This window comes from Archocentrus centrarchus, chromosome 15 (genome assembly GCF_007364275.1).
Source record: "Archocentrus centrarchus isolate MPI-CPG fArcCen1 chromosome 15, fArcCen1, whole genome shotgun sequence".
NCBI lineage: Eukaryota > Metazoa > Chordata > Actinopteri > Cichliformes > Cichlidae > Archocentrus > Archocentrus centrarchus.
The window spans coordinates 20123051-20146160 of NC_044360.1; the positions used below are offsets into that span (position 1 = coordinate 20123051).

The following is a 23110-nucleotide window of genomic DNA, read 5'->3' on the forward strand; positions in this document are numbered from 1 at the left end:
GAGTGTCTTATTTAATCTTGTTCCCTGTTCAGCCTGCACACAAAGTACAGTACAATCAAATTTTAAAGCAGTCTCTTTTCTTTTTTTCTTTCTTTTTTTAAGGATGAAATGAAGGAAAGAGGCCTAAAGGGAGAAAAGGGAGATGAGGTGAGTTTCTCCCATTATTAAGACAGTTTAACTGCAGGAAACTAAGCATTAGGTTTCAGACGTTGCATCCAACACCACAGTGGGGAAAAATAGCAATTTCTTATGTAACAGCAACTAAAGCAGGGATGACATTTGATTTTTTTTGAAAGAACAATGGGACGCCACCTGCTGTGTGATTCTGAGTTGAATTTCATCCTTGCTCTTTGTAAAGAAACACAAGGTGAGCCACTGAATAAATTGGCATATAATTATTGTTTGGACCTCAGAACAACAGATGCATCTACGGGACGCAAGCAGATTACAAAGGCCACTGACGCAGCTATTGACCAAACATCAAAAGACAGCCAGATAAATGAAAAGGAAAAAAAAAAAAAAAGCAAATCACAAGCAGGGATACAGTCCATATTATCAGGAATCTGAACAGCAACACTTTCTTTTCTTTCTTTTTTTTTCATCAGGCTGTCTGTGTCAGCACATTCAGTTTGAAGTAATCTATATTAAAGTGCCAAGTCTCAGCCTTAATTAGAGTACATTTATGTCAATGCTGAAAGAGTTATGTGTGAAACATTTGAAACAGAGTCATTTTAACACATAACAATTAATTAATTTTGGTTAATTTTGACACAAAATTATACAAATTTTGTGTCAAAATTAACCTCAGTCAAATGTTGGGGGATGGGGGGGGGGGCAAGGCATACAACCTCATGTGTAAAACATGACAGCAGTTCTGCAGCAACACTGCATACAGGAGTATTGTGTGTGTTAATCTATAAAATCTATAAAATGCAAGCAGAAAAAAAAAATCAAAAACACAAAGGAAATGAGAGTTTTTGGGTGAAGAGGGAGAATACCCTCAAGTGATGGAGTCAAATACTCTAATCTAAGTCTGATTGAGGATGCAGTCTGCTTGCTGAAGAACAGACTGGATGGCAGACTATCAGCAAAGAGACCATTCAAAGAGGAAAGTGGATGTATAGAGAAGGCCTGCAGACTTCAGGCAGTGCAGCCCATGTCTTGTATCTATCTCTTGTTTGGCAACCCCTAAACATTGGGCACTGTGTGTGCGTCATAACAGTGTTACATCCCCCACATAATTCTTTAGTCACAGTCGAATTAAAGCTGAGACTTGTCGCTTTAATATTCTGGTGTTTCTTTGTTCAAAAAGTCTGAAGAACAGCACAAACAAATAAAAAATATGCACTATGGTATGAAGCCAGGAGCAGAAGACGTTTCACACATATATTTTTTCTGAATAGCTGCTGCTTTTATTATATTCACATTCTCAGAGCAAAAAGCTAATATAGCAAAGGAAATATTCTATGTTTTAACCTTCACATCATATGCTAACTTTATAAAAGTCCTTGAGGATGGTTTTTTTTTTTTTTTTTTGGTGTTTTTAAACCATACCACGGTCGGCAAGAGAAATGGCTTGCTTGACTGTGATCTTTATACACATCTTGAGAAGGATGCTTTTCTATTTCCTTTACTTTCTGCAGGGGGAGAAAGGCTCTCAAGGACCGCAAGGCTTCAAGGTGACTTATCAAAGACTTAGCCTTTGCACTAAAACTTGAGTATCTGCTGCCAACAAAATGAGGCTTAAAAGATTCCTTTCCGTCCATCATAGCACTCTGTGTAACACTCCACAGTGTTTGTACACCAGTAATAACAGCATGGTATTATTATTATTATAGAAAGGATCCTTTCTTTGGTGTATATTTCTCAGGCTAGACAGCAACTCTGCGACGTGCAGTGATGTTATGGTGCTATTATCGGCGGGTACAATGCTGCACAAAGTTCCTGTCTGTTGTTTAGGTTTCACCAAACATTCCAAAACATTTATGGAGTGCACAAAAGTGCTGCTGAATACTGAATTCAGAAAGAAATCAAATCTATGTAGTCTTTCTCTCAGCAGTGTATAAAAAAGTGCACAGGTCAAGATGTTTTTCTTCCAGTTTCGAGCTTCCCATGTACTTCTTATTCAGCCTTTTTTGGTGATTTAACAGGGAAACATGGGGCCCCCAGGAGTAAAGGGAGATCAAGGACCAGAGGTAAGGCTTTGTGTTTATGTCAGGGCTGCTGTGCTGTGCCAGAGTAGGTCAAATTTTGATGTCTAAAAATGTGCTAAATTCAAGGTAAAACGCTACCAGTATAGGCATGACAGGCCATTATACTGTAGCGTTGACCCAGAGACATAATAATTAGGGCTGCTGAAGTTTTCATTATTAATAGTAAAAGTAAAAAAAATAAATTACTGGAATTTTTATTTTTCTTAAGTTTTGGGTTTAAATAAACTCCAAATGTGCTGTTTTATTGTTTCTCAGTCTGTTTTGTAACTTTATTGAATCATATTTATTGAATAATGTTCATGTTGATATCAAATGTTAACCAAAAAAAGATTGTGTCCCAGTGTTACTGTAAAAGATGGTCTGAAAGATAAAAGCCAAGATACAGTAAAAGTTCAGTTTCCATGGTAACATGTGGATCATTTAGATCATCTTTATATACAAAGACAGCTGGAATAGAATAACACCAGCAGCTTCAACCTGAAATACCATGTGCAATGTGCAATGTGCAAACGCACCGCTGCACAGCCTTGATGGCATCCTCAGCATATAGTAATGACAATGAAACTAAACATGGTTTATTTAAATGCAGTTTAAACTAAGCATAGTTTATTTCAGTGCAATGTCATTTAAATGACATTGCATTGAAATTCTCTAGAAAGTCAGTGTTTGCATTGTAGCTGGCTGGGCAAGAGTACTCCAAGCCCAGGCAATCTATCTATCGCCAAAAAAAAGGGAATCAAATGTCTGAAGTGTTTCTTTTCCATTGGGATTTTCCAGGGCAAGCAAGGTCTTCCCGGATCCACTGGACCCCCAGGACTCCCGGGCAAGCCAGTAAGTGCACCGGCATCATAAACACCAGCACTTCATGTCAAGACTTCCTTTTTCTCGTTGCCTTATCTGTCACCTTGCCATATCTTCTTCTTTCTTAATTCAGCCAGCCAAACAGAGAGATAAATAGATAAACCTCAGCAGGCAGAGACAGAGAAGAAGTGGGGGAGAAAAGTCCAGAATTTTTACACAGACGATCAGTAATCAAATTTAAGAATTAATTAGTGGAAAGAGGCAAATCTAAGCGCTTTATACCAGGAACGGAGGCAGAGGCCCAATCTGTTCTCCACACCTGCTTCGGTAATGAGCATCTGTCTTTATTCAAAAGCAGGGAGGGAAAAGAGGCATTTCATAAATCCCGGCTAAGGGAAATTATGTTGGAACACAGCAGCCTGCTGAAGCAGTGAGGAGGAGGAGATAAATGTGTATGAGAAGATGAAGGCCTGGTGATAGATGTGTCTCTTTTCACCACTATTTACAGGGCTCGCCAGGGGAACCAGGGGTGCCCGCAAAAGATGGACCAAAAGGAGAAAAGGTAGGCAAACTTCAAATCAAGTTCTCACCTGAACAAAAAGAAAAATGAAGCTATGATATTTTATTACAGGTCGAACATGCTAGACAACTTGCAAAGATACCTCCTAGATAACTTGCTCTTCGTCCTTTCCTCAATCATTCTTTAACTCTGTGCTCCTGTCTCTGATGCTTCTCGCTCCTCTTTTTTTTGTACACAAATGATTTTTTTGCTGTTGTACTCCAAACACTTTGCTGAAAGTGGCAAAGTATAAAAGTGGAAAAGTACACAGCTGACATGCATATTTGATGGAGTTTGTTACTTGTCAGAAACAATGAAGATGCACTCAAGTCTCCCTACCCACCAGAGTCACTCTGTTATTCTCTAGAGCAGAAAAATATACCCAAAGTGCTTAAGCCTCCTTTTTTTCATTGTATAATCCTTGTTTGTCAAATTTGCTATACGAACTGCAATCTAAGAGGCACTTCATTCATTTGATACTCTATGAATAAATGGGAGGAAAAAAATAAGCAGCGTCTGTGGCCTAAAGATGAGGCTGGGGCTAGGAGACAGTTAGCCTAGCTTAGGAGAAAAAAAGTTAGCAGCTGACAGGCTTTAGACAACAGAAATAAATATTCTTAAGATGAACTGTAAAGCTTATTAGTAAATATGTTATATTGTTAGCTTAATCAGCCAAGTAATCATACAAAAATAAGTTGACCGCACAGTCCCAATGATACTACTTTTCCACCGCTGAGGTGCCGGTGCTTGTGCCAGTGCTGGTGTCAATGAACTGGTGAAACGCTTAAGAACGGGCCTGTATTTCCACTGTGCTTTGCAAGCTGATCCTTTACATATGAGTGTGGGCGGATCCTCGTCTGGACACAGAAGCCGAAGTGCACAAACGTGGGAGAACATGCTGGTGTGCTGCGAACACATTTTACGGTCCAAACAAAACTACTGCAGCATCTGTGTGAAGCACAAGGTAAACACAGACAGCAATTATGAGCAAGACGACAAGTACGCACTTTGCATCCTTTTATCTCTGATATAAACTCATACAAAGCAGCAAGTTCAACCTTAGGGCCCAACCTAATTCACAGCTGTGAAAATTGCATCGCTTTTCTCGTGTAATACACACCATGCAGTGAAATAGCGGTAGAAAACTTTATGTTGAGATGGCAGAGTCACGCCCTTCTGTCGTTTTCGTCACACATTCTTGGTTCTAGACCAGCTAGCTTGCGGTGCCAGAGTTGAACCCTTTTTTCGGCCGAGCACTGAGCGCGTTTACGGTGGAAAAAACGCTGAACGGTTCAAATACTGGCACCGGCACCCAGTCGGTGGAAAAAGGGGCTGAGAGGAAGAAGAGAGATGGAGATTGAGGAGTTAGTCACATCAAGGTGTCACCTCCATCAGAACTGGAAGCAAGCTTCACCCGCTGAAAAAGTTGGCCTGAAGGAGCTGTGTTGCGAGAACTTGAGGAGGTTCTCAAAAGGGCAAGGTCACCTTCAGCCCCTGGACAAAATGGGCTTCCTTTCAAGTTTTACAAACATTGCCCCGGGGTGGTTAAAATTCTGTGGAAGCTCATGAGGGCTACCTGGAAAAAAGAACAAGTTCCACTAGAGTGGCAGCAGGCAGCCAGCATGTTTATTCCCACAGAACATGTCTCCTACACCATTAGCCAGTTCAGAAGTATTGCCTTACTGAATGTGAAGGGGAAGATTTTCTTCTCAATTTTGACAAGGAGACTGACCAACTTCCTCCTGGCAAACGTATATAATGATACCAGCTGCCAGAAAGCTGGAATTTCTGGTTTTCCCGGCTGCATTGAGCACTCTGCAGTGATCTGGGACCAAAGCCAGCGGGCAAAGCAAGAGAAGAGTAACCTGTATGTGGTGTGGCTAGACCTCGCTAATGTATATGGCTCCATGCCACATAAGTTGATAGACTTCGCCTTGCAATTTTTCTACGTGCCAGACTGTGTCCAGAATGTCATCTCCAGGTCCATCAGCAACCTTCATGTGTTCTTCACTCTGGAAAGCTACACAAGAGGATGGCAGCAGCTAGAATGTGGAATTGCCATGGGATGTGCCATTTCCCCTGTCCTATTTGTGGTGGCTTTTGAAATCACCCTTAGAGGGGCCAGGCAGATGGTTGGGGGCTTTAAGCTGCCATCAGGAGTGAGACTTCCACCACTGAGCAGCTACATGGATAATGTAACTTGTATTGCTTGTACCGTGCATGGCCTGGCTTCTAAAGCAGTTCAATTAGTTGCTCGTGTGGGCAAGGACAAAGGCCAAGGTGGAGAAATCAAGAAGTCTGGCAATTAGGAAAGGCATACAACATGCAAGGACCACCTTTGTAGCCAGAGGGGAGCCCATCCCTAGGCTGGATGACAAACCACTAAGGAATCTTGGCCGAGAATACACAGCAGAGCTGTCAGACAGGAAAATGGGGAAGCTAGCCAAGGAACAACTGGCAGAAGACCTGGCAAAGATCAAGCAAAGCCTCCTGCCTGGGAAGTGCAAAGTTTGGCGTTACCAGCACACTCTTTACCATCGTGTGATGTGGCCTCTAAAGGTCTGTGACATCTCCATATCTACAATTAGCAAGATGGATAGCTTAGCCAACAGCTTCATCTGAAAGTGGCTGGGTTTGCCCTGCTGCTTTTCGGATGCAAGCCTGTTTGGCCAAAACATACTGCAGCTTCCCCTCAAGTCCATTGGCCTAGGGTACAAACAAGAGAAGGCATGGCTGGTACTGGAAGTGAAGGACTCGGCAGACCTGCTTATAAGAGATCCACAAGTTTCCATCCATACAGGTCGCAAGTGGAGGGCGCAAGCTGAAGTACAGCATGCCATCTCTAATCTGCAACATCGGGAAGTGATGGGGTTGGCCCAGTCTGGCCGTGCGGGTCTAGGTTGGAGAACGCCAGAGCAATTTTGGTCCAAAGCCACCAAGCAACAGCAGAAGACCATGGTGATGGGTGAAGTCACAAGACTGGAGCAGGAGCACTTCCATGTGAAATCAATAGCCCAGGCTAACCAGGGATCCTGGACATGATGGGGTGTGACCATCATCACCCGGGCAGACATCTGGAGGACACCACAATCCAGGATCAGCTTTCTGTTAAGGGCAACCTATGACACCCTCCCATGCCCCTGGAATCTTACCCTGTGGTTTGAAGATGAGGTGGGCTGTCCGCTCTGTGGCAACATCAAGGCAGGCATCCAGCACATTCTATCAGGGTGCAAAGTGGCACTGACCCGAGGTTGTTTCAGGAGACACCACGACCAAGTTCTTGCCAAACTAGCTGAGGTCCTGGAGAGGTGCAGGGTTGCAGCAAACTAGGCACCAATATCCACAAAGCCTACACTGATAGATTTTGTTAGGTCTGGAAGTGTGCTCTGTCTTCCCACAGGGGAAAGAAATTGCCTCCTTACTCCAGGAAAAGAGTGGCAGATGCTGACAGACCTCAGAAAGCAGTTGGTCTTCCCAAGGGAGATCTTCACAACTATGCTCCGACCAGATGTCATCATGTGGTCTGCGGCAGAGAAGAGGGCCCTTTTCATTGAGCTTACATCCCCTGGGAAGAGGGCATGGCAGCAGCACATAAGCGGAAGTACCTCAAGTATGCTGAGCTAGCAGCAGTTTGTCAAGAGGCTGGTCGGAAAGCCAGAATTTACGCCATGGAGGTTGGGTGTTGAGGATTTGTGGGTAGGCCCGCGGTCCAGTGGCTCCATGGGGCAGAGTTAGCAGGGGCAAGCCTGCTGAAAGTGTTAAAAGAGCTGGAGGACGAGGCAGAGAGAGCGAGCTACTGGCTATGGTTAAGGAGGAAAGACAAGAGTTGGGGGCCTACACACCAGTAAAGGTAGCTGCAGGGGGTGGTTGGGAGACGTCCCTGTTGGCACCACTTTGCACCAACATGCAGCTTTAAATGATAATTTCATTTATTAAAGAAAAAAACTATCCAAATCTATCTGGCCCTCTGTGAAAAAGTAAGTGCCTCCCCTGTTAAATCGCTATGACCACCATGTTTAATTGTTGGTATGTTGTTCTTGCTCTTTATATGAAATCCCGTCTTACTTTTATGCCAGATGTAATGTGATGCAAACCTTGAAAAAACATTCAACTTTTTCTTTGTTTTGTCAGTCCACAGAATATTTTCCCAAAAGTCTTGAGGATCATCAAGATGTTTTTTGGCAAATGAGAGATGAGCCTTTCTGCTGTGCCATTTTGTATTTACTCATCTTTGTTTGATGATCTGAAACATGCAAGTGTGACAAATATGCAAAAAAAATTAGAAATGAGGACATGCTAAGTATCATGCAAAATGGAGTTTTGCTGTCAAAGTCAGTAGGACTCATCATCATATATCATCCAATATATTTTTTTAAAGTTTCATATCCTTAGGTCCATAACAGTAATGTTGAAATAAATAAATACATAAATAAAGCAAGAAATTATAAAAAATATTACTTTATTTTGCACATTTAAAATAATAAAATATCTAAATATAAGTAGATATTTTCCCAGATAAAACACATTCTCCCATATTATAATATAAAATACACTGAAATGCAATGGAATTAATTTATTTATCTATTAATATTGTTAATATATGTTAGTGATTTACCAGACAGAGAAAAAAAGCAGACAGTCCTGTTTCTGCCTTTTTGGAAAACAATTTTAGACCAACATAAATTTGTAAGAGTACCAAAAGTTGTCAACACTGTATGTTAAGTGTCCCCTAGCACACAGTGTTGGTCTTGATATCTTTCATGTGTGCATCCTTGTAACTTTTTCCCCTTTTGTTCATCTCCCTGTGTAACACTTTATATTGTTAAGAGTACAGGATTGATTTAATATTTTGTCTATCTAGAGACTTCTTAATGCTGTCTGTCTTTCTCTCTGTAGGGGGACTCTGGTGGAGTGATTGGGCCACCAGGACCTTCAGGTCCTAAGGGTGAGCCTGGCGAACCTGGGGGTGGATACATGGTGGGTATTATATAAAGTGTAGACAGTCACTTTAACGTCACCTTGTTGACTTCAGCCCTGAAGACACAGGATACAACATTAAAAACCATTGAAGTAGAATAATAAAACAGCAGACGGAAACACAACCGAATTTCAGAAATATAGATCACCTACAAACGGAGTAGCAGCAGGCAAGTTAAAGAAACTCGGTCCTCCAGCAGTGCAGATGCCATGACATTATGAAGTTGCAATATCATTAGGCAGTCCACCAACACATAACCCCATCCTGGATAATCACCTATCCTCATAATTGGAGCACATAGCTGTTGAGTTTCTTTTATGGACATGGCTCCGCATATAGAAAAGTTCATTATAGCTTTACCAAAGAGGCTGTGAGCGTGCAGCCACAGCCTCAATCCCGGCTGATGGCCCTTGCGCTTCTCAATCACCTGTGGAGTTCTGCAGCTTTAAACAGTCATGTTTGTTTGTGTGTGGAAACACCAATCTGAACATTAAGGCTGGCAAAGGGTACTGTGAGCAGAGTAATAAAAGGAAAGATTGTGTTCAGGCCGACGTATTTAAACCTCTTAACATTCTCCCGCACTGTGAAAATTGGAAAGGCATTCAAAAACATGGCTGTGAGTGTCAAATAGGGGTTGTTTACCACAATTCCAATGACCTCTTACAGTCTTACATACAATAGGTGAAAAAGCTGAAGTGAAATGGCTTTCAGTTAAAGCAGATATATTTCTGTCTTCTACAGATGTCATTACTGTGTGGAGACATGGGAAGACAACCACTGCTCAAGATTTATTGGCTTTGTTATGTAACACAGAGATAAGGGAAAAAGCAATCAACAAAACTCAGTGCAGATAGTCTGAGCATATCTTTAATGAGTCTGGCTGTTCAAGTAGTTAAGGTCAAAGCTACTTTTATTCGCAAGGGGTCACCACAGCGGCTAGATCTGCATATTTGATTTGGCAGATTTTTACACAGGATTCCCTTCCTGACACAACCACCAAGGGATTTGTTTCTCTTTCCAGGATCAAACTGGGGATCTATCCTTGTTAGGCAAATGTCTAAACCACTACACTAAGGAGCCACACACTTCAAATGAATGACGACCAGTTGACTCTTTGTACTTTTGGCATATTTTTTCCATAATTTTGTGATCTATTCACACATACTGATACAGAAGTTTTGTTTCAGTAGAGTGACAGTGCACTACTAACGTGTACTAGTTTTTTTTAATGCACTCATAGGATCTTATCTGTTTCAAAAAGTTCTGTACTTCCCAAACTTTAGTGTTTTATGTTTGAATGAGCTAGTGCATTCCTCCCCAAAACTGTAAGAATTGCTGTGTTAGTTCAAATCCAGCTTCTGCTCAGCTCATTTACATTGTGCAATGTAGGGCTTGTACCACCAATACATGCTGACCACAGAAATCAATGTCTCATCTGGATGGCACAGTAAATAATGCTCACACCCCGATTCCAATCATCGGTTTTTGTTTTCTTTTTCTTTTTTTCCTCTGTGGTATAGCATTATCACTTTGCATCTGTACAGCGAAACTAATAAAATTGTTGTGAGCAGTATTGAACATGAGCTCATAAGGCAACAGTAGCGTGTGTAGCTCATACCGATTCAAGAGTCCTGTTTGAATTAAAGCACTAGGGCTGCTTCTTGGGCCTTACCTCAGTTCTCAAAGAGAATTACTGATCAATGTGCAGTGAATTTTGATTCTGATGTCTTCTTGTTTTGTTTTTGTCTTTAATAGGGCGACGGGTTGTCTTTAACTAGAGGGTCTCGTGGACCTAAGGTAAGTCCCCCCATGCCCCATGCAGCATAAAAAACTAAAGAACCACTTTCAATAATAAAAAAAAAAAACACAAAAAAACCCCCATCAAACTAAACAAATGTAATTATACCACAAAAAAAAAAAAAAAAAAAAAACTACCAACAAGTAGCTTACCTGGCACGAGTTCCACGTAACTAATTGGCTTTGAAACATATCACGGGAATGAAAATTTCCACACTGGTGCTTTGTTCTACAGAACTTGATGCTGACTACAAGTGTCAGGGTCTGTAATGATGTAATGATGAAATGTTATGTAATCCCAGACTGAGACTGTGAAGCTGAAATCAGAGCTCTATGTGGCCATCTGAACACTTTGTTCAGATCAATTGATGCAATATTCCTCTGTGAAAAAGTCAGTACAGCCTTATCTTTAGAAGGTAGCGCTGCCCCGTTTAGCACAAATCATTTCTTACACTGTCTTTTGCATTATTGTCCTCCAAGTCTTACACTGCCTTACTGAAATTCTTAACCACCCTTTGATAAATAGTTTCTCCAATTTTTTTTACTTCACTGGGTCATTCTTTAACCTTCAATTTTCTTCTTTTTGAGCCATTCTTTGCTACATTTACCAGTGTGCTTAAGGTCATTATCCTGTTGAAAGGTACACTTTGGGTTCAACTTCAACTTTTTGAACACAGTCTCTTCAAGGACACTTTTTTACAGCTTCTCTTGAAAAGTGGGCTCTGGTCTACTGCATTTGAAACATTCTCCTTGATTTGTTAGAGCACATTATTCCAAAAGGCCTAGCTTGAAGTTTATTATCAATCTAATTTTGTTTTGATGTTCTTTTTGGACGGTAAAGCTTTTTGGCACACTTAAACATTGTGTAATAAAGTTTTAGGGTTCTTGGAGACTTTTTTTCCCCCCTCTAACAATTTGCTCTTGAGCCAGTTGGGAGCCATTTGAAATCTGCATCATTTGTAGAGGATTTTTCTCACAATGGAATAATTTCTTTTGTTCCAAGTCATTAGAATTTATTTCTGGAGCTATTGTCATACGTACTGCCATCCACAAAGCATTATTCTTGGGTCACAGAGAAATTAGACAGAGTCTACCTATCATCTTAGAAGAAGGTGTGTAAATGTAGAGATTAACTTAATTACATGTAACATCTTGTAAGTTACATATAATCCCAACTGGAAGTCACTTGTATATGACACCTTATGTAGTGGTCACGAAAACATTCAGTTGAAAGATACTTTTTTCCTCAATTCTTAGGAAGATATAATTGTCAAAAAATATGAAATACCATTTTTTTTTCTGATAACTTTGTTCTACCATTATCAGTGGAAAAAGAATTGCACGTTTGAGTATGTTATGCATCATACATAGGCAAAATGGTGTACATAATTAAAATTTGCATGATAATGGCCTTTCACCGCAGTTGTTTTTTCTTCAGCCTTTAAGCTAAAAGGCACAAGATAACAGGAAATGGGTTCTGGCAGACTTTGAATACTTAATGATCATGCAGTGCAGCAGCCCTCCCTTTACGAGGATTCACTGCCATTGTATCACCACTGACCCCTCCCTTGTGTTTGGGTTAGGGTGAGAGAGGCATCCCAGGATTGCCTGGAGACATTGGGGAGAAGGGCGAACCTGGGGAGAGCATTACAGGGCCACCTGTGAGTATGATGTTGTATTGACTTGAAACATTCAGATTCCTGCTTTTGTCTTAACCGTGGAAAGAAAGAGATGCTGTCTGAATACCGGAGATGCCTTTTTAATAGACAAGAAAGGTGTTGGCATATTGCTCTCTCACTTCATACATGCTCTTGACTGCTAGTTTGAAACTTAAATTTGACTGTGAGGGAGTGTGTGTTCATTTTGGAAATACAGGATTGCAGACAGAGAATCAATAGAGCAAAAGGTGTCTAACACAATTCCTTTATTGGATACTGGGTGCTAGAGGGCAGATGGTGTTAACAAGATGTGTGATGTGTTTTTAGGGCCCCATGGGACCTCCCGGGAAGCCAGGGATTGAGGTGTCTGATCAATTTTTTGTATCCACAACACACAAACATGCTCACGTTGATTTTTTAAAGATTCTCATCTAATTAGTTGTGGTTCTCTCTGTAGGTGATTGCATAACGCAAGATTGTTAGTCTCTATCTTGGTATTTTTCAGGGCTCTCGTGGCCCCCTGGGTCCATCTGGCCCCCCTGGAACTCCAGGAAGAGAGGTGAGTTAGAGCAGTCTGTCCTTCCACTCTGTTTCACTCCCTTGCACATGTACAGATGAATGATGGCTGGAAGCATGAAAGAATGTCAGCTACCAACTGTGGATGAACAAGTACAATGTATCACAGCTCCTGGACACAAATCCCCACCAACTGAGAAGAGTGTGAAAGCTGCAAGTTCTAGCCTTGACTGTCTGCTTGATATCAAAGCCAGAAGGGCTGTTAACTCCTTTCTTTGTCTCAATTAAAGGGCTCCCCTGGTAGGCCAGGTCCACCGGGGCCTGCTGGACCTCCAGGTGAACCAGTAAGTAAGAAAATCTGTGTTTTGCTTACTGCAGCTCAGCATCACTGATGAGCCATGAGACCTACTGAGATTACCTTAAAGCCAAACTTAGTATTCGGACTATAGCTCCAGTTTTGGGATAATGAGCAGCTGTACTTCTAGTGCTCAGTACCGACATCACATTCAGGAAAATGTGCCAGCTTACAACAAATTGGCGGCACCCTGTTGTTAGAGCATATTTTCAATCCTTTCTTGTGTCTTTGTGAGTTTCAAATGAGGAACGTTTACTATAGTGCTAATAGCTGTAGTGTGAGTACCTCACGAATCCTACCGCTGCTGCTGCATCAAAGGCTTGAAAAAATTGTATTTTAGCCCATTTATATTCATGCGTTGTAAAGATGCATGAAAGCCATTTATAGTCCATTTTATGTTTTTTTTTTAAATACATGGGCTTCACATCAAAATATTTTTTTCTGAGCTCCAGAGAACAACAATATTTTGAAGATGCGAGAATCATGTCTTCCAGCACAAAAGTTATTAAACTGTTTCCTCAAGCATTCCAGATAAGAGTGAGAATGAAACACTGAAAAGCAAACTTTGTTAAATATGTTCAGGGAAAAACCACATTCCAGGCATGTGAGATGGTCTTATATCCGTACCTAGTGATGTTTTATTAAAAGAAGCAGTCAAGCAAAAACAAACAATTGCAGAATGCTCAAAAACAAGAGATGAGATATGAAATTAAGACTTTTTTTTTCTTTCTTTTTTTTCCTAACAGACTGCCCTGCCAATTTTTGGAGACATGGGTGCTTTACTTAAGGTATTTCATCTCCATAGTTAATGATAATTGCATTGTTTTCACAAAGAAAAGCATGCAAAAGTGTGAGGTTAGTATTGAAAATGAACAGTGTTTGTTGGTTTCAAAGAGTACTCTTCTACTAATACATGGAGGCAATCAGTTGAGAGAAATATTGTGAGAAAGCCCTTGAGTGCCTTCATCAGGTTGACTGGGAGAAGGAGATCCAGAAAATGAAGGAAGGAAGGAAGCTAGGATTACTTATTCACCAGAGGTGCAGTGTGACAACATGTTTAGTAAAGCCTCTCAGTATTATAATGAAATATTGAAATATCGCACAAGTGCAATGCAAATAAAGTGCAAAACAAGATTATAAAGAGATTACTGCCTGAAAAGATAAAATCAAAATCAGATATGGACTGTATACAGTTTTACAAAAGAATAATTGCTAAATGGGAGGCTTCCATTCAAACATAAGGAGAATGTATCACTACTTGACCCACAAAAAAACAGCTATTACTTTTCATCTGCTCTACCTCCTTCTTATCTCCTGTCCACATTTTACATCACCTTAACCCTCAATTAGTAAATCTAAAGTGATACTAAGTCTTATGACATATACATTTGCTCCCCAAATCAGCAGACTGCCAGCACTTTGAAACTGTGTTCTAACATATTCATCATACATTGGAATATATTGTTGTAACAGTGCTGAAGATCCCAGAATGTGTACTGGGACTACAAAGCCAGATGTAATGTCAGGCACTCCTCAGCCTGTATTTCTTGAGATTACAGTGTTAAAATGGGATCAAGTGCTGCTTTAGTAGCTTTTTCCTTTCATAATGTGAACAGTCTGTCAAAATCAGTGCAATTTTTTTCTTTCTTTTTTTTCTCTTTTTATTGACGTATATTAGTCACCTCATTACATGTTGTTACCTGCAGGACAGCACTTAGCTTAATTAAAGCTTTATCGTTTTTATGCTTAACATATGCCAACTCTGACAATAAATATAATCCCGTCACATGATTAATCATTGATAGATAAAGCCAGATGTCAGCAGACTTATTATTTTCTGTCAACCTTTCCTTCAGATTCAACTTATTTTATCCGTTAAGTGCACTGTTAGATTCAGCTGCTGTTTACAGCCTTCATCAGAGTCGCTTAATGCTGCTGTGATTAGTACTTTTGACACCTTGATGACATCTTCCCAAAAAAAAAGGGCTAAACACATTTAACAAAGGCTATTTTTTTTTCATTCATGTCAGTAACAGCAAATTCTTCTTATTTTTGCCATTTTGTTGAAGTCTTAAAATTTTTTGCTTAAATTGCAATATTGTAAAAATTATTATTCATGTTATTTTTCAAATTTAGTTTGATTTTCTTTTTGTTTTTTATTTTGAAATGTATTCATTTTTACTGCCTTTTCTTAACTTAAACCTGCTTCTTTCCCACCCTAGGAATAGAGCCTGCCCTGTATCTAGAATAGACCAAGATGCAATATGATACAATACGATGCAACGTGATAAAATGTGATGTGATGAGATAAGTTGTGATACGTGCGATCCGATACAATGCAGTTTGATATGATGCAATACACTTTGTTGTTCCCTTAGTGACATTTTTCTGGGCTCAGTGGTGCATTTAACAAACGTCATTTTAGATTTTATGCGTACTGTAAGTATGCAGTCAAAAACAATCTAGTATCCATATGTAAAAATGGTCTCAGTAAAAACACTGCTTAAAACCACTTGAGCAAAATGTCCTTACCAAGATGATGCTCTCACAAAACTGAGTAAACATTCAAATACAGCAGTGCAGCATCCAATTAAAATTAGCCAAATCCTGCTGCACAGAAGTCCCAACTTGAAGCAGTGCCAATAGAAGTGGTCCAGTGATATTTAAGTTCTCACCTAAATGTCACAGTCAGCGAGTCTGACAAAGTTCACCACTCACCTCAATGAGAGACACTCTTGGAGGCACTCTTGGTGGGTTCACATTATTTCTGCTCTGTGGACATTTTGGGAACACTTTATGTCAGTTGGGGTCTCGTCCTCCACCCAGGGGATGTGACATAATAAAGGGCAAAAATACAGTGGTCCAGCTCGGTCGGATGAAATCTTATCTGTGACACCACTTTTGCTTCCTGCCTTGCCTGCACTGGTAGAATGCCTGCAGTGTGTGCCAGACGAGAGTCCCAGGGCTGCCTGGACAGAAGGGAGAAAAGGGGTCCCCTGGAGTGCCAGGAGTAGAGGGCTTGGTGGGAGAAAAGGTACAAGTAACTCATTTGCATAGCAGACAATTTAGACAATCTACAAAAAAAAAAAAGTGACTTTGATTTGCATGTCACATCATGCTTTTAGGGCTGCTTGTGGCATATTTTGAGGGCATGCTTGTGTGATTGAAGCCATATCCATTATGGACTTCTATTCTAAACAGGGGGATCCTGGTGTCAGAGGTCCGATGGGTAACCCAGGAAAAGAAGGCCCAAAGGTAGGCAAGGGGATGTCAAATGTGTAAATAACGAAACACATTTTATGTAGATATTACTAAATGAATTACTTCATTTATCAGCATGGCAACAATGTGTGGATGTTGAATATATGTTAAATCTGGTAAACAGAGATTTACAATGAAAATTCTTCTCATAACTTTCCTTTTGCGTTATTCCTGAAAGCCTAACCAGCTGTTCCACAAGTTATATTATTCTGAACACACTTAGGTACCCCTGCAGAAGTTGTTGCTATGGATACAGTCTTGTACCTTGGTGAAACAGGCTAGGCAATTTCAAGTTGTGTGCTGGAAGATACATTTTGAAGTTTATGCCCATCAGACTTTAGTTTAAGACTTTTTTTTTTTATGAAAAACATTCACTTTTCCTTACTTCATTGCTTCTGCTTTCCTGCAGGGGCTAAAAGGAGAGAGAGGGTTCCCAGGCCCTACAGGAGATAAAGGCGATGAGGTGAGTGAAGAAAAAGTTGACGCTAAACAAATTAATCCAGTGGTTATCTAACCAGGTCAGAAGTGACCATGACATTGAGAAAGGGGTTTTTCAAACGCATGTAAATATATTATAATGTCGGCCTCATCTTAAAGTCTGACTGCTCTGAGAGTCTGTTTTCAAAAGAAGCTATCAAAAGCTATCCAAAGAGCTGCATTTGCACTATGCCCTATCTCGTGCTCTCCAAGGAGCTACTTTATAAAGAACAAAGCCTGCCCTGCATGTTTGTGTGTGTTAATTTTTTTTTTTTAAAAAGGCACTCTTGAAAGAAGCTGAGAAGCTTTTCATACGTCCACTTTCAGCACAGAACTTCCATGGCAGAAGATTTTTTTTTTTAACCTACAGGCCCACTTGTTAATAGATTATATAGGCTCAGTAAAAAAACATGTTTTGGCCAGATAGAAGTTTCTTTCGATGATCAAAGAAATATTTGACAGAAGCGCATGCAATTGCATCTCTAAAATACAACTAACAGTTCACTATAGGACCTGGTCTCTAAATAAATTAATAAAGTTGCTGCATGATAAATACCCCACAGTAGAAAATTCAATGTTTTGCTGCTTCTGCATTCTCAGATAAGCTATAAAGGTAAGAAAACACAAACATAAGTCCGGCAATCATGACAGGGCATAGAAAAGCTTTCAAATCCACCCTTACAATGTAGCTGTAAATTCTATGTGCTGAATTATTTAATCAGAGTATGCTTACAAAACAGATGCAACACCACATGGACCAATAATTTAATTTATCCAGATTTTAAGAATATATGCTTAGTGTGTTGTGAGCAGCGTAGCTAGTGTTCAGTATGGCCACATAACCTTCTATCAATGAAAAACAATGAGTGGACATCAGGGGATACACAAACTGAAGGACTGGCCAATATCAACACACTCTGGGGGCTGATAGGAAACTGGAGACATGTGGGGAACAAGACACAGCTGAATATAATTAATACAGGTGAGAATAATTAGGACAATCACAAACAGGAAATCAAACTAGAGTGAGACACCATAGAAAATAAGCCACATAGACAGTATAAAACATGGAGATAGCTTTGGGGTCACAAAAATGAAGCCAGTGTGGAAGTGCCTTAAACCTGCATTCTATCTGAAGGCCGCCAGATGGCGATAGCTGTGGTTGGACTTCTGATACTATAGAGGTCTAAGAGAAAGCCGTTTTCTGTCTTGACCTCTGTAAACACTTTCCTCTTGAGTTTATGAGCTAAGTTACTCATACAGAATAGTGTATTTTGTAAGTCTTTGTCATGCTATGTTTCAAAATGGAGCCCATCCCAGCTGTCATAGGGCGAGAGGCAGGGTACACGCTGTACAGGTCGCCAGCCTGTCACAACCAAGATAGCAGTGGTGGAAACCCTCTTCTCGAGGCTTCCAAACAGGATGACTAAAATGGTGATGTGATGGTAGCTACATCCATCTTTTATCCAGTTTTTAGCCACAGCTGAAACAAGGGGACACCAAAATAAGACAGACATACAAAACACAAATGAGCTCATTCAGGGAACACGGAAAGATATGACAGAAGGAAGAACAGATCGGGAAACACCGAGGGAACTAAAAACACAATTAACAAACTAAAAGTAGCCAATGGAGCTAAAAATAAATCAAGAATTCGGAACTACAGTAATGGTAGAATAGTAAACAGGTATCCAAAACTAGACACCAGAACTCAGAATTGCAGAAAGGTATTACCAGGAACCCATGAAGTAAAACCATGAAGACTCGACAATACCACAAGAATTCAAACTCTCAGTATTAGAATCAAAAAGAAATCAAATCAGGAATACCAAACTTCAAAGCTTCAAACACTATAACAATGAAACTCCAACTCAGATATATTCACTAAGAATCCAAAACAAGAATCAAGGACTAAAAGATTTGTGTCACATACCAGTCAACATCATACTCCGGAACAAGTGCAAGTGTAGAGCTTTCTGAATGTGTTCACTTGTTGCCATATTTCGCCTCATATATGATGTTTTTGAACTGGTTGAGAAGGTATACTATAACTGCAGTGATGCAGAAAATAAAAAGTTACTTTCAGCTGCTCCCTTCTTCACAGCAGGTAGCACTGCATGTTTGATTTGGCAGATTTTTTACACCAGATGTCCTTCCTGACACAACCCCAAAGGGATTTGTGTCTCTTCCCAGGATCAAACTGGAGATCTTTCACTTTTTTAGGGAAATGTGTAAACTATTACCCTATGGAGCCACTAGTGATGCAGAAAAATGTAAATGTAATTATTCTTTTCTTAATAGTGAGAAGTCATTTTTATAAACTAATACCACATTTTGTCTCTTCCAGGGCCCTTCAGGAGCACCAGGACTACCAGGTGTGCCTGGTCGAACAGGGGCCCCAGTAAGAAATCTTGTGGTCTTAAATTATGCGCGGTCTCTTTAATTGTTTCATGCCACAAAGTAAGTGTGCTGTTCTGTTTGCAGGGACTCATGGGTAGACCAGGTCCAATGGGCCAGCCTGGATCCAAAGGAGACAGAGTAATGTGTTTTACTATTTAGGCATTTTTCTGCATACCAAAGTGTATGACTTTCTGGGTTTTATATACAGTGTATTGTGAGTGGTATGTGACGTGCTGGTTACATGAACGCGTAAAGACTGTGAGCCGTGGTTTCAAAGCCTGTGATAAATTGTTTTGACTGAGTATATAAATGAAATTACAGTATCTCCGTGTGTGGTATCATAAATCTTACAGATAGATTGACAAAATAGAAAAACAACATAACTGCAGTTGAATTTTTTTTTTTTGAAAATACTAAATAACAGATTTTTCCTAAAGTTTGCTATATGTATCAAAGTGCTAGAAAGTAGATAGATGTCTCAGAAGAATTTTTTTTTTTTCCAGGGTTGGCAAATGAGATTCTGTATCACTAGACTACATTAGCATGGGACTGTGCCTGATAAACATTTCCATTTTCACAGACATGTTTAAAAATTCCTCTGGCTTGTGTTTGGCAGGGAAATGAAGGACCTCCAGGTAGACCAGGGCCTCCAGGGCCTCCGGTAAGTTCCTGGTGCCTCAACAAGAGCCATCTGTTGATAATAAGTCTCAAAACTTACATTAGGGTAATAGATTAAACATTGTTTAGTTGCTGGCACTTTATCCTGTTAAAAACACTCTTACGGTTAGTGAGTTAAATGCATGTTTTCAGCACTTATGTTTTCCTCAGTCTAACAGTATTTATTGTGTCAAGAAAATCATAAATGACAAACAAGTACAAATACGATGAAATCGTGGCGACCTGCTCACTGGCACTGAGTCATGTTCCTTTCCTTTAAAAGGAAAGTGAGTAAGCACTTCCAAAGGCAAATCTATAATTCATCAGCCATCCCCTTGAACCTGCCTTGCCCCCCCTCCCCTCACACCCTGGTCTCATAAACTGCAGTCTGGGAGGACAAGGGATGGCTCAGTGGCCTGAAAAGGGCACGCGTATTCACTTGCTTCTAAATGAGAACCTTGACTGCTTCTACGTTTACAATAGTTGCCCTCTACAAATCTATCATGGGAAAAACATCATTATATGTTCTAATACTACACAAAAGGAGCAGATTACCTAGTTCTCATACCCAAATCTTTTTAATCAGTGTGCTCTTTTGTATTTCTGAGGCACTCGTTTTTTTGGAATTACGACCAGCTCAAGGATTATTAAGTCTATGGTTCTCTGTTTTTTTCACCTCCTCTCACTTCTCAGTCTTTCTCGCACTCACTTCCTTTCTCTCTCTATAATCACCAAATGAGCTATTGATCTCGCTCATGTAGCTTTTAAGGGCTTAGCAGTGTATAACTGCTTCAGACCTACTGTACAGTTTTCTGTAAGGACTCCTGGTGCCTAGAACTTACATTCACAGTGAAAATAGTCTCTTAGAGAAGGTGTCTGATTTACACTTGACTGTATTGCAGGGCAACGGGATGGGCAGCTTGTACAAGCCACAGGTAAAGACTTTAATTAACTTTGGCTTAATGTTATTGTGATCTTCTGAATGCATGGTGCTGTACAGAGCCTGAGTAGTCATATTTGCAGGAAAGATTCTGTGCTTGTTGTTTTTGACCCATGTGATAAAATATGTAGTCATAACAAAAAAAAAAAATTTTTTTTGCAGAGTGGTGGAGCTATTTTAGGACCCCCTGGGGCTCCTGGGGCTCCGGTAAGTATAATCATTGTTGTGCCTGAAGCAAATCCTTTACACTGAATTGTGGAGTAACACTAGCAAACAGGCATGTGGATACTGTCTGAGGTGCAGAGCCTGGGAGAGCTGAATAACAAATAACCTGACCAGCCCTCTGGTGTTATCTTGGCTTCTAAGGTGCTTATATCACAGTCAATCATGCTCATTGAGATCTGGTGGTTGGTGAAGGCCAAGAGGCTTCCTGACTCTCAAACAGGTGCCTCTGATCCACCCCAGGACACACAACATCATTGAAATGCAAAATGGACTTAGAAGTTCAGCTGCTCTGCACAGTGCCAAGCCGAAGTGACCCGATTTGCTTATCGGGTTCCCCCTGCTCCTCCTTATCAGACAGTTGGTAATCTTGTCCGGTCCTGAGAGACATTCAGTCACAGGCCCTGCAGGGATCCATCCACCAAAACGAACACTTAAGGTGGTGACAAAAACTAGACATTCTGCTATCCCCAGTGCACAATGGACATGAGCCATAGCTAAATCTTAAGGATACTTTTCCGTCTACTGCATCCATCACAGAATAAAAACACCTTGGGAGCAATCGATAAAGGAGCATCTTCATCAGTGTTAAGCAGAATAAGGGACCCCAATTCGTCAATAATTCCTGGTGTTTTTTAATGTGTAAAAATGCTGGCTGGTGGGGTTTAAGCCTTTTTGACTGGATTATATGATCCTGGTCATTTTAATCATGCTTGAGACAATATTACACTGTTCATGTGATTTACAGACAGGAAATGTGAGAAACGACAAGTAATAATGACTAATATAAATTTTAATGATAATAACATACAGTAACCACATGCCATTAAAGATGATATTTATGATTTTTATGGAAGCAGTTGTCACATTCATGGGGGTAATATGTCCTCTTTCTCTCTCTATCTCTCTCTCTTTCTCTCTCTCTCTTTTCTTTAAGGGTCCCAAAGGAGATGAAGGACCTGCAGTGAGTTGAAGCTTTTCATTGTGAGCTATATTTTTCGAAGCATTTGGCTGGTTTTGTGCTCCTCGCAAAAACAGAGAAGTCAGAGTTGCCAGTTGCTTTCTATAATTATTTCTACGGCTTTCTGCTGGATAGAATAAGTCAATACAGCCTCAAGCCTGAGCACTTAACCACTTTCAAAAGAACTCCAACACACAGCAAAAAGAAAAAAAGGAAAAAATGATCTCAACTCGTACAAATATGAAACCTTTGTACCACATTGTCTTGCCAGTGGGAACCCACAAACCTTCATTGCACTTCAAATGCCCTTCTCCCCCACCCTGACACCTGAAAACAATCCACACAGACATGGGAACAACTTCACCTCTCTGCCATCAACCTGAATTCTTTATTTTCACTGAGCCAATCGCATTTTTTGTTGTTGTTGTTGTTGTTTGTGCAACAAAGCACAGTGATTTTTCACTAGGATGTTAATTTGACATTTTAATAAATTGTGCGAGCAGCCTCAGTGCTGTGGTGGAATTGCCCCAATCCGTCTCACAGCTGATCCTCTGGCTGGCCCCTCTCTCCCCGTAGCCTCGGTAGCATATTCGTGACAATCTACATGTGTGACAATTACCTGGACAATCCGTCTATGTCAGTGCCGGTTGCCCCTCTATTCTGTGTAATAGCATTTCTCCGTGGCAGCCCGAGCAAGATGAGGTGGAAGGAGGCCATCACTTGCTTGAGCACTGGGAATGGCTCTCTATTTTTAGTGAAGAAAGCAGGTGTGATTGCGATTGTCAAATGGGTTTCGTTTTTCTAATGGATATAAAGCCTTCAAGGTGCGACAGCATGTGTCGTAGGTCATTTGAAGCATTGTCCTCTCAATACCTGATCGAGATTATCAAGAGGAAAGCGGGAAATGTGTAAAATGTGGGGCCCCCGCAGAATTTAATTTACTTCCCTTCATGTATTTTTGATCTATATCTGCTCATTTATGCATGATGGCCGCTTTATAATGACACTTGTTACTTTCTAGTCGCTTATCGCCAACATCACCCTAGGAGTGTGAGACAGAAATAACCTCATTCTTGGGTGCAAAAAGGGGAAACTAAGGACATTTTTTTTTTTTTGTCTTAACACAACAGTTGTTGTATTTTTCTCTCACAGGGGGAACCAGGGCCCATGGGATTACCTGGGCTTGAAGGGCTGCCAGGTGCTAAGGTAAGCGACGGCATCAGCCCAGAAAATACAGACAAGATTTTCACGATGTCCACGTTTTAAATGCTCTCTCTATGAATTTCAAGTAGTATTGTTTCTGTGCTGGGCATAA

General features: G+C 40.5%; 1 protein-coding gene across 2 annotated transcripts in view; it reads left to right on the plus strand.

The window, feature by feature from the left end:
• The window catches only part of LOC115793189 (collagen alpha-1(XIX) chain), a 113038-nt gene that overhangs the window by 70656 nt on the left and 19272 nt on the right, over nt 1-23110 (plus strand). For both annotated transcript variants that reach the window (XM_030748055.1, XM_030748053.1), the window contains exons 23-44: nt 103-147; nt 1644-1679; nt 2151-2195; nt 2991-3044; nt 3523-3576; nt 8470-8550; nt 10307-10348; nt 11932-12009; nt 12334-12369; nt 12512-12565; nt 12813-12866; nt 13624-13665; nt 15807-15911; nt 16079-16132; nt 16548-16601; nt 18963-19016; nt 19100-19153; nt 19632-19676; nt 20575-20607; nt 20775-20819; nt 21772-21798; nt 22948-23001. In XM_030748055.1, the coding sequence (XP_030603915.1) occupies nt 103-147; nt 1644-1679; nt 2151-2195; nt 2991-3044; nt 3523-3576; nt 8470-8550; nt 10307-10348; nt 11932-12009; nt 12334-12369; nt 12512-12565; nt 12813-12866; nt 13624-13665; nt 15807-15911; nt 16079-16132; nt 16548-16601; nt 18963-19016; nt 19100-19153; nt 19632-19676; nt 20575-20607; nt 20775-20819; nt 21772-21798; nt 22948-23001 (1146 nt within the window). The remainder of the gene's footprint in view (nt 1-102; nt 148-1643; nt 1680-2150; nt 2196-2990; nt 3045-3522; nt 3577-8469; nt 8551-10306; nt 10349-11931; nt 12010-12333; nt 12370-12511; nt 12566-12812; nt 12867-13623; nt 13666-15806; nt 15912-16078; nt 16133-16547; nt 16602-18962; nt 19017-19099; nt 19154-19631; nt 19677-20574; nt 20608-20774; nt 20820-21771; nt 21799-22947; nt 23002-23110) is intronic.